At 39.7% G+C, this 12,487-nt stretch overlaps 1 protein-coding gene across 1 annotated transcript in view; it reads right to left on the bottom strand.

The window, feature by feature from the left end:
• Window positions 1-8,574: 8,574 nt before the first annotated feature.
• hdac7a (histone deacetylase 7a) overlaps window positions 8,575-12,487 on the bottom strand; it is a 60,846-nt gene continuing 56,933 nt past the window's right edge. The window contains exons 23-26 of the mRNA XM_083895358.1: window positions 10,973-11,106; window positions 10,313-10,394; window positions 10,029-10,167; window positions 8,575-8,965 (exon numbers count right to left, since the gene is read on the bottom strand). Of these exons, the coding sequence (XP_083751484.1) occupies window positions 8,923-8,965; window positions 10,029-10,167; window positions 10,313-10,394; window positions 10,973-11,106 (398 nt within the window). The 3' untranslated portion in view covers window positions 8,575-8,922. The remainder of the gene's footprint in view (window positions 8,966-10,028; window positions 10,168-10,312; window positions 10,395-10,972; window positions 11,107-12,487) is intronic.

Genomic DNA, 12,487 nt, shown 5'->3' with positions numbered 1-12,487 from the left:
CTCTGTTGACAGGAACTCAAAAAACTAACACAGTTCATCTGTTCCCTCCATGGAAAGACGACCTGACACAAGATGAGAATGTAGTTGGATATCTTTAAGTTAGCACGGATCATGTGTTTTAAGCCGCCATTGAACTAGATGTCAGCTGTAAATATGAAGGCTTGTGATGTCTTATTATTGCTCATGTGTGCCAAAGATAGATTTTGGAGAAAGACCATTTTTACGATTTTACGATACTTGTACTCAAGAGAGAACAGGACCTGCAACAGACAAAAAAAAGAGCCTGACCCTCTAACCAGAAGCTACACCTGTGGTATCATCCTCACCTTCAACCTTGATTTTATCACCATCACCGCTACCACGATCATCATAGGTATGCATACTTTGAGCCATATTTGATGCTTATTTCATATTTTTCTTCATCTTTTTTTCTGACTTTGGCCGACATGTTATAAAAAGAGGGATAAGAATGAGATCAGAGCTAGAGAACAAAATTGGATGTTTCAAGATGGATCCGACCTTTGCCTTTTCCATAGCCTTTCAACTCCAACTTTTCCGAGACTCTGACACATACTCGGGATCCCTGACCACCCCTGAACCCAAAGCGACAGTGGAAAAGAAGCTGTGGGCAGCTGTCATCCCGACTTAACTTTCTCCTTTTCATAACTGAACCAAGCTCCTTTGTTTTTTCAAAAGCCAAAATAAAACCTCTCCTCTAGAAATTCTTTCCTCTAATTTTGGCCCAAATTTGCTTGCGCTGCACAAAACCCCGATACAGTGAGCTGACGAGGAGGCGTAATGAAAACAAACGGCCTCTAAAAGCCATGAATCATGCGTGTCACCATCAAAGAGGAGGCTGATGTGGCTCCCCGCTGGGCTTCCATGAACCGCTGGGAGTGATAGAGGAGGTGAGAGCTGATTTATACACACACAAATGAGCGTACATGTACTGGCGTAGTCATGCACACACACACACACACACCCAAGCACAGAAACCCACTCGTGTTGACTTTTACCGAGTGCTGTTCTTTAAAAATCTATAATTACCAAATTATACACATGCACCAAAGCATTTTGTATTATTGTAGCTCTGATTTTAGAAAAAAAAAAAAAAAAAAACGATGCCAAACAAATACACATCACCTGCAAAATCTGGCCTTGCTTCCTATTAACCACACCACACGGTAACAGGAGTTGAGAAGCCACTTTCCTGTATGTAGTAACCTAACATTAGAATGTCCCAGGGAGCTAAAGCTATTGCTAATGTTTCCAGCTCTCCTATTAAGACTGATGAGACCTACAGTCAGCATGTTGTGGTCTCAGAGGACTAACCTTCACTGACACGTTAGAACGCACATGACGTTCAAACACTATTCAGCTGAACGAGAACGAGAAGGAGAGAAAAGGATGCTCGCTAAACGTTTTTAAAGCAACTCCTTAAAACCTCAACTACGAGCTTCAGAATGATGACTTTTTAAAAAGGCAGAGTGGAGTCACTTTCATTCCCACTCTACACCTGTCCTTGCTCTGTGCATGTTTGTTGAGTGAGATCTTACTGAGAAGCTCCGTTCAGATAACAATACCGATAATTAGTAGTCAACGAGGCCGAACCGATATTTGGAGCCAATATTCAGTTGCAGTAAAAGTGAAAATATTGGTGTCAACATTTTGAATAATACAAAAACCTTTGTTTAAATGCCTTTAAGCATAATGTTTATTAAACAGCTTTTCAGATTCACAACATGTTTTTTTTTTTTTTTTTAATTTTTAACGTTAGACATCAGTGTTTTAAAATTAAAAAAGAAAAAAGCAGGAAGCTCCCAGGCTCAGCAGCATGTCTTATAAAGTTATAAAATGAAAACTTAAACAAATAAATAGCTCCCTAAAGTTTTCTACAGTACAGTTTCCAAAATTTCAATATCACTGAAATGTTAATTTATCTTTCACTTATCTTTGTTTTAAGTTCAAACAAAAACAACAAGTGCAGGCAGTTCCCAGGGTCAGCAGCATCTCTTATAAAGTTAACTGACATTTTTAATAAATAAATAAATTGATCTCTTATCAGCCGTCAGAGAAAAAAAAAAAAAAAAGCAGATGCCGATATGTGTCAAAATGCCAAATATCGGCGCCGATAATCGGTCTATCCCTAATTTGTGGTGTAGTGTAATGGGAGATAAGATACAATGAAACGGACATTTATTGGTCCTGTGTTATGGAAATTCAGAAATTGAAGCTATTATGAGCATTTGTGGGTAAGAATGATACTATCCTCAATTGCTGTTGTGACAACCTACCCCCCCCCCCCCCAACTAAAACACTCCGTTAAATAGATTTACATGGTTGCATTTGGCTGCTTCTGCAGTGATGAGATAAGGTTGGCCTCACTCTTGACCTCTCCCTTGAAACCACCCCAGACGAAAACTCTGAAAACACACAAATGAAAACACACATTGATCTGCAGACATATTGTGATGTCAGAGCACAACATGGTACAACGCCCTACATTTCAGCCGACATCCCATCTGATCCACCACCACACACTGAAGCCACACACGTCTGATTCGACGCTCAGATTTCTGTGTCCACACAGCCCAAGATCTGATTTAATCTGAGTCACATTAGCGGGGGAAAAAAATGGACACGAGCCACTTCAGTGAGGTGATCTACACAGCGACAGTCAGGGACCCAGCATGTTCAAGAGGAGAACTGGTGTCAGTTGAAAAAAAAAAAAATGAAAATAAGGCTTGTTTTCTTCCTCCTGAGATAAGTAACTGTGCCTCATGCATGGTTACCACAGTAACATGTCTGCATTTCTGTCTTTCCAGCTGCGGATTAAAGTGACTGTGATCTTCCTTGTGTACATCTCAACGTCTTGCAACCTTTTCCTGCTACTCAAAACAAATGGACATTATGCAAATGAGCACCTTTAGGTACAGAACGTCGCCTTTGGATCAAACATTTTGCCGAAAATGCAGACTGACATTGAAAACATGGGACGTTTCTCTGGTCATTTATAAACAGGAAACTCGAGTTGTAGCATTGATGTTTTTATCCTGTTCAAACTTAATAAGTATATACGAGCATTTCACTGGAATAAGTCGTCACCCTTAGATGGTGGTTGTACATTTGTTTTACAGAAGGCTTTTTTTCTTTCTTTCTTTCATTCTTTCTTTCTTTTTTTAAGGAGTATTTACTTGAAGTGTATGCAGAGCTGGAAAAAAAAATGACACTCGCACAGAGTGATGGATTATAAACAGTATGAGCAGATGTAGTGATTCCTACGGTGCAATGTTTGATTGTTTGTCTGAAAAATTAAACTGTCTTCAAGCTCTTCGTGAGGCTCCTGTTGTTTTGCTGAAATAATGAAGAGAGCGGAGATTTACTACTAATGTCACCACACCCGCTTCGTCTCCCGTCTCACTTGTTAAACTGTCTCTCCTGTTTCCTCCTCCTCCTCCTCTTTCCGTCTCACTCTCTTTTTCCTTCTTTTTTTTTTAATGAGCTCTCTCTGTGCCTTTGCCCGGTCGGTCAGTCACAAACAGTTAATCCCACCAAAAAGAACACGTTAATGTGCATTTAAGGATTATTTATAGCTCGTCTGGACTTAAATTGTAAGTTGTAGCTTGAGGTTGAGGTGTTTTTTTTGTTTTTTTCTTTTCAGTGTATCTTAATATCTTCATCTCAACCTTCAGTGAATATTAAAGTCAGTAGTTTGGATAAACTAAAAAAAAAAATGCTGGCAAGATGTAACAATGAAAAGCAATAATAAAAAATGATAATTGATGTTGTAATATACAAACACTACACATCGGTGTCCTCAGACGACTGATTTCTACTACTGAACTTAACTTCCTGGTATTTCTTTTATCCCCATTATGAAGATGTTCTCGTTAATCAGAGGACACATGACATGGTTTGAAAATGAATTATGGTGGTTAGCTGTATACTTTACATTTGACGCAAACAGCTTGTTGAAGGCTGCATGCGCCCGCACTCAGGTGCTTCCACTTTTCCAGATCTGAACTTTGCAGGGTCGGTTTTTTTTTTGTGTGAAAAACACATATTTTACAACCTTGCCCAGCTCCTACTTCACTGACCTCCTGTGTTACTTCACACCCAGCCCCAAACACAAAACCTGGGGAGACAGGGCCTTGGAACACTCTCCCCCAAAAAGCTTAGAAAATACTACTTTATTGCCATCTTTTAAAACAGCTACATACAATTATGTTTCTATTGGTGCAACAGCTAAATGACGAGTGTAGTTGTCAATCAGATGGTTTGGATCGTAGCTTAATTGAGTTTAAAATCTTTTTCACGACGCGTTCAGTGTGATCACAGCACAATCTCCAATTCTCTCTCTTGCCAAAGCCTCAGTTTGATCTCGTTCGAGTTGGACAGAATCACGTGTGCTCGTGGGTGAAGTGAAGTTGTAGTTTGACAGACCTGAGAGGTTTGCTTGTTTCTGTGGATCCTGGATCCGTGGAGAGGTGATCGCAGGGAGGCCTGCACAGCTGTGGTCGATGCCAAATTAACACCACATGGTGGGAAAAAGAAAGAAAGATGGAAGCAGGTTTTTTTTTCTTCATTTGGAGATGGACTGACAACTGGCTGCCAAATAATTAAGGGCCTTATTATGACAGACTAGTGTAAATCATCAAAAAGTAACAAGTTCCGTTTATATTCTTCAGTGTTAAATTAGCACAGCCATCTTTATTATTCTCAGTAAATGGTCCGTATTTATAAAGCACTTTTCCACCATCACATTTTCTGTGCTTTTCCTCCTAAAACATATCAATCAATGTGTGCTTTGAAAACATTAAGCTGTGTAAAACAGATTATCGCACTGATTAAAGTGGTGTCAACTGAATCATGTACCAGCGGTTCTCAAATGTTTTATACCAAGTATAAACCACCTGAGAGAAATATTGAGCTCTCGAAGTAAGATCTTCCTCACATATAATTCACACACTGGTTTAGAGAAATTAGATTAACCCTAGAACACTAATGTTCATTTTTGTAACACCATCAGTAACGGTGGGTATATTTTATCCAATATAATATGATGAAAAAGATTCTTCTCATCAGAAGTCAAACATTATATGGCAAATTGAAGTATTCTTCTTTTACTTTCAAACATACAGGATCTCATAAAACAAAAAGGCATAAAGGTTGACCCTATACAAAGCCTCTAAAACTTGTGAATTGGGAAATCATTAACAGACAATTCCCCCCGCCAAAAAAAATTATGGAGCTAGGAACTTGTTATTTGGTCCAACCATTCACCCATCCACCCCTAATCTCAGGTGAAATTCACCCGAAAAAAATGTTATCCTCTGGGGGAAATCACCCGAGCACATGCCTATTGAAGAAACCAGTGATGGGGTCTGATGCTAGTGTTCTAGGGTTATGATAAAGAGAGATAGGGTGACTGTAATTATTATTATTTCATTTATTAGGATTTTTTAAATTAGTTTCATTACACAAAATCCGACAGCTCCACTCCGATCACATACCCTGGTATATATAAAATAGAACAGTATTTCTGATTTTAGTACCACAAGAGGAAGCTCATGTACCACTGTTGCTACTCGTATGAGAACCAAGGATGTAGGCTAAACTTGTTAAAGTTATTTTCTATACAATAAAGAAATCATATAGTCACATTTAGCATGGCATTTGTATTTCATCGAGCTAAACTTATTATTTTTCAGATTTTTTTCTGATGTTCAGCCTTCGTGTGTTTGAGCAGTAACATTCAGCCATGGCAGTTTGCACTCACAAGGACAAGGCATTCAATTGAGTGATGAGCATTAGCTCACTTATTATCATGAGATTATTTGTGCATTTCTAAAGGTAGAAATATGCTACGGTATAAAAAAGGGAATCTAAATAAATAAAAAGGAGAACCCTGTAATGTCACCTCAGATCTGTTTCTGTATTATGCTTGTATATTTCATATTAAAACACAGACAAAAACGATATGTGGAAACTTGGTTCATACTGGAAGTAATTTTTTAATCAAGAGGAAAAATAACAGTAAAAAATAGAGAATCTTTCTATACATACACATGGTAGGAAACTGAAGGGGGGAAACATAACACACAGGTAAATATTAAAGGATGAAAGCATGAAATAAAGATTTCAATGTCACGTTTATAGATACAGAGTTACTGTAAGTCCAGTTAGTTAAGAGTTACCAATACACATACTGCAGAATGCATCAAGGCACATGTGTGACATGTGTATTTTGGTCTTGAAGTTTCTATTTACAATTAAGAGCCGAGGCAGCACTGGCCTCTACTTAAGTCAAAAAAAAAAAAAAAGGAAAAAGCTACTTGGGATATAATACAGGAGAGGTCACTTACAGTATCAGACAGGCACACAAACATTAACATACTCGCAGGTGCACACACAAAACATGTAAGTTTACATGTAACCGCACACACTCGCTCTCTCTCTCTCGCACACACACACACACTCACGTACGAAGACATTTACTTCATCGACACCACACACATCTGCTGTGTATATGACAGACTCGGCAAAGCCGTCATGAACACTATTAACAAATAAATGAAAAGAGCGTAACACTAAGTTATAGAACACCAGTCCTCCATGCAAAAATGTCCTTAGAACTCCGACAGGGATGGAGCGCTGGTGAAAGAGCAGAGGTTTCCACAGAGGGACCTGCTGTTCTTGTGTCTAACGTAAAAGCTCTGAGGCTGTCTGTTGGGCAGACTCTGTCAAGGGTCTGACTGTAATAAAACTGAACATTCACACTAACCATCAATGCTAGGACTGATGTGCAGGTCCTTGCAGCATGCAGGTGGAATGAACTTGCTGTGCAGACTGCACTGATTTCAGTCCTTGTGTTACAAAAGCTGCATTAACTCAAAACCAAGTCCAACTCTATGTCAAACAAGAGGTGAAAGTTAAATTGTGCTGCATGGATAAAAAAAAAAAATCAAAAAGGAAAACTAGACATAGCCGTGAAAGCAGTATGAGTAAAATATGAAATTCACAAGTCTTGGTTTCATTAGAATGAACGTTTAGTGTCTAGGTGCAGCTTTAGAACAGTTAACATCACTTAAGAACATTTCCAATTTGCTGAAATTGATTTAGATGCAGCTATAATTCATCGAGAAAGTCAATTGGTCCAAGCTAGTGTGTATGAAAACAATGACTGCAACAAACTTTACTTTCCTATATAATAAACAGCAGAGCCCTTCAGAAAAGTCCTGATGTACTGTAGCATGATTTGTTGAGCCTGAACACGACTAGAGGACAGTTGCAGATAAGAGTCACGCATGGAAAAAAAAATAACACTCATAAACATTTCATTAGTTGGACTGTGATTTCGACCTGGAACTACTTTTTTTTTTAAGACAACGAAAGAAAACATTAAACCCAGACAAGGTCACGGTACTCGTCATCAAAAGTCTGCATATACTGTATGAAATCCACAGGTTCAAAAATGTCATCTTTTGAGTCACTGTAAGAGCACTGTTCAGACTGGTCCCTCGCGCTGCTTTGCGTAGCACAGTCCTGTAGAACGATCAGGCTGTTTTCAAGGCAGTTTTCTTTGGGTGATGTCCATTAAGTGCATTAAACATTATTGCCACTATAGAACAATACAATGGTCCTCAGTGGTGTCACGGTGGAAGGAATGCTCCTTTAGTCTCAAATATAAACAGTGACGTACAGTATTCATTACGTGTGGTACTTCATTGCTTTGTAAATGTGTGTGTGTGTGTGTGTGCATGTAAGACACTTAGGATTGGAAAAAATATACTTCATAGGAAACACCACTGCACAGTATTTATGTCTCCTTAGAATGAGTTAGAGGCTTCATAAGACATGGGAAACACCATTTCATCCAGATCTTCAAAAAAAACTATTAAATAACCTAGAGAGGAGTTTGTGTGTGTGTGTGTGTGTGTGTGTGTGTGTGTGTGTGTGTGTGTGTGTGTGTGTGTGTGTGTGTTGTTTTTTCCCAGAGCTTTGGAATTTCTTACGGTTCACATTATGGAATGAACAGTGCAATTAAACAACAAGGACATGAGCCCTTCTTTTTTCTTTGTGTCTACAAAACCACAGTGGTCCACATTGTGTGTCTTCATGTTCTCTCTCTTTCCCCCTCGCATTCTTTGTGGTCGTCGTCTTCTTTTAGTGGTTAAACTATATGTTGTGACATCATTAATCCATACTCACGATGAGTATCTTTGATGTGGCCATTTCTTCTCTGCTTTTTTTTTTTGCATTTTATCCATTAGTATTTGTGAGTACATGAAATCATGATTTCACTCGACATCATACAGTAGGTTCATTCTGTGTCAGCCATTTTGTGTCCCATTTGGTGACAGCTGCTTCAACTGGGACATGGGAGGCAACGTGGCACAAGAGGAAATTATTCGGAATCCAAAGTCGTCTCCTTCTGGACCCTGGACTCTTGGTCCTTATCTTCAGGCAGAAATTAAGGCAACAACACAGCTGCTGGTATATAGTGCTTCAAGAAGAGCCAGAGCTCCACTTGAATTCAGTTTCTTCCTATACGTTTTATCGGTCACAGAGCCGTGGATCTGCACCTCTGAACATATACACAATCCAATGTATGTCAGCACACATAAAGGTCTTTTTTTTTCTATTGCTCTTTGGTGAGGTTTCAGAAGGTTTCCCAGCTGCATCTGAGTGGTTACCAGCATTGAGGTGGAATCACATGTCAGGTCTGTAGAGGTTCAGCATTGTGTGTAGGTGAATGTTCTTTGCTTGTGTGTGTGTGGTAAATAAGGCAGATGGGTGGGGCTCAGGTACTACAAAAGCGCCCCCGCCGTCATGGTGATGCGACTGCAGGAGGGAGCTGAGGCTACAGGTTGGACCCTGTTCCTAAACGTGAGCTCTGTGAGGTGATCGGTCGTTTTTCTTCTACATGGAGTCACTGTCATGCTCCATCGGCTCGTCGGGAAGGCTGAGGGGGAAAGGTGAGAAACAGGAGTGAGCAGAGAAGGGAGACATTCTACACTATGAAAGTGAGGTATTTTGTTTTGCTTCTCTCATTCTCATTTAAAGGACTGATATTATACCCTATTTCTCCAATAGAACCAAGTTCCCTGGTGTCCTAATTAACATGTCTGTGACATGCTTTGGTCAAAATACCTTAAGGATGAAGCACCACAGCAGTTCAATCACCCTGCCAAAACAGCCCTGTTCAGAACGCTCACTTTTGAGTGCCTGTCTTTTTAAATGCAAATGAGACACAGGAAACTACGTCAGTGTCACTGAGGCTCCGGCAGCTAACAGCAGTTAGCATTTGGAAAAGCCATCATTTGCCAACTCTATTGCCATCATATAAAAATGTATCCACTGGACAGATAAATCCTCTGAGGCTGGAAGTTTGTGTAGAACTCTGTGCTGCACTGTGCAGCCAAGAATAGAACACTTTGCGGGCTTCCGCTCTTCCGGATACTATTGCCCTCGCCTGCACTCTCATGTTTTTAGGGACAAAGCGGAGCTCTGTGAGACAACAATTCCAGCAATGTACACCTTCTGAAGTCACAATGAGTGCTGAAGTTAACATCGTATGTTTTATCTCCTGTGCTTAGACTGAGGAGGACCACAAAAACATGAGTGAGTCATCTTTTTTCACACTTTGCCTACTCCCAGATATAAGTATTAAAATGACTAAAAAGTTGATTTTGCATAATATGTCCCCTTTAAATAACAGCAACTTCTTCTTCTGCTACTAAGGGTGAACGTTTTGGAGATAAAGAAACAGAAGGGATAGTGATTATCTTGGACAACAGGATGTCGAAGATGGAGCTGCAAGGCAGGAGGAAAAGAGGAAGACCACAGAGAAGGTTCAGGGATGTTGTGAAAAAGTACATGAGGACAGTTGGTGTAATAGAAGAGGACACAAGGGAGCGGACAAAGATGATCCGCTGTGGTGACCACGAAAGGGCAAAGCCAGAAGAAGAAGAAAAAGAGGTGGAAGAATCCCATATTGGCCCATGCCTAGAGTGAGTGTGTTATACCTCTTGTTGGAGAGAACTCCCACAGAGAGTGAGGCCAGAGCATTGACCGCATCCGTTTCCTCACAGTCTCTCCTCTGAGCAGCCAGGTAGGACAGACCTACTGATCCACTCTGAGCCTTCACACTCTGCCAGTACTGACCTACAACATCCACACACACACACATACAGGTCACTGGTGTTATCACACAAACGCTACACTGCTCATATGAAGAAGAAACATGGCACTCATTGGACTTAAAATGAAAGACAAAGTTCATGAAAAAAAAAGAGAAACCGCCACTCACTTTGTATCTGTATGACAGTCTGCAGTGACTGGACTGCGTTAGCGTTGGGCTTCTGAAGTAGGACGTCCTCTGACAGTGGCTCCTACAGAACACCATTTTATTGGTTAAAGAATAGAACGGACAGATATTTACAAAATGACGAGTTATACATGATGATGATTGTTGCTAGGAATCAACCTTCCAACAGTACTGAAAAGCTGCAGTGTGCAGTTGATCATTCTTGTTGTTGATATTATTATTCTGCCTTATTCTGTTTATCTCCATGAACAAAAACAATATTGTGTAATTTAATTTGTATGCTGCGTCCTTCACATGAAAACAGGCTCTGTCAAGCATTATTATCAGATCTGACTGAACTGCACGACTGGCTTTTCTCAGCAGTAGAATTCACTAGTGAAAATGTTTGTGTTTTTACAAAGTGTTTGAACTCATCTGATAACGGTATTTTAAAGTTATCCACTACATTTTCTTGATGACAAACAAGCATAGGAATCCACAGATCGATGTTCTGTATGCATACTATGAAAATAGCTTCATTCAACGACAACTCAAACAACTCCATGATAGTCTGATGAACAGGGTTTCAATTTTAAAATGATCTGCGTGTCTTTCCAAATCTACTAATTTCAATTGACAACCCCATTACCCAGCATGCCTTACCTGTATACCCAGAAGAGCACTAACACAGGCTTCGGATGCATCACAGATCGCTGTAAGGTCGTGACCTCCCTCAAGGGACAAAACCACACGACCGCCTGCCAGAGACATCAGCTGACGGGTCAGGAAGCTGAAACCTGTGGTAAAACAAACACACAGAGACAGGATGATATAAAGTGAAATTTAAGCTGCAGTGTTAAATAAGTGTTTCAAAATAATAATAACAAAACATTCAGGAATCTTTTTATCTATCGCTATTTTGTGCCACCAAGTTTCTGGAAAAACATAATTTTCTGGCATAGTTTCTTGATATATTGCGGAAAAGGAAGTGTTGAGCAGAGGAGTCCTCTGTTTGTTACAGTCTACAGTCTCACCATTAGATGTCACTGATTCTTACACACTGGGGCTTTAATATAAAGCTTGGTAGGCAAGCTGCAATGATGACACACCTTCACTTACTTTAACCTCATCTTCCCTGACTCTCTTTTTGGAGTCCCTGCTCGAAAATGACATGCCCAAACTAAATAGAGTAAATCCCTTCAGTTTCAAGCTCTATGTGAATTATCTTGGTATCAAAATAAAGATAACACTTGTGAGATGTAGGTTTCACTGTAGATGCCACTGTGTCAGAGTAAATGCACATGGAACACAGCATAAATTAAGGATTTTTTTTCCTCGACTAAAAAAATATTGCATTTTAAAGCAAATATCACCTTGAAAATATGCAGTAGGAGCTGCAAACACATGGAGGTCATGTAACAACATGACATGAGCTGCGCAAAAGTTTGATGCTACTGAAGTGAAGTAAAGTAAAGATGCTAGTAAAGAGATGTCTAGGTGTTGTCCATTTGAGATTTCTTAGGTACCAAATTATTAAAACCCATTCCATTTTATGTCACTATTGGTATAAAAAGAAGAAAAAAAAAGTGTAATGACAACTCGTTTTAATCCTTTAAACCCATAAAATCAGACCCGGCCTCTAAATGCGTGTGAATCACTTCATTAGCGAGTCCAAAGAACATAAATGCATATGATGCATTTGTCATTCGCCCTTCTCTAATCAGAATGATCTAATGGTGCTCTGGAAACACCAATCAGACCAGGATTTGTCCCAAAAGCATGCTGGGAAGTGTAGTTCTTCATTAGAAGTGGTTTTGTTCCGGTGGAAATAACTTGTTATGATAAACAGCAAAGGTAAGACAACATTTCTGCTTGTATTTCTTGAAAGTCAGTTGTTATTTCGCTCTTATTTTGGGGCTTGTGACACGTTTTTTTTTGTTTGTTTACATAATCACGCTGATGCCATGGTGGCGCTTTTCAATGTGTGCGCGATAACAGTGTTTTCCGCTTCTGCTGGTTTGATCCATCTGTATTTTAACTGTGTTTCGTTAACATAGGGATGATTTTGATGATGAGCTTTTAGATGATTTGCTGACCTTTCTGTGGGTATGCAGCATGTCTGTGCTTATTAAAGTTAGACATGGTTTTATGACGCATTTGTCGCTGTGTGTGGCGCTG

This window comes from Microchirus variegatus (assembly GCF_963457635.1).
Source record: "Microchirus variegatus genome assembly, chromosome: 9".
NCBI classification, from domain to species: Eukaryota; Metazoa; Chordata; class Actinopteri; order Pleuronectiformes; family Soleidae; genus Microchirus; species Microchirus variegatus.
The sequence above is the reverse complement of the archived record's forward strand: the minus strand, read 5'-3'. Positions and strand labels throughout refer to the sequence as shown.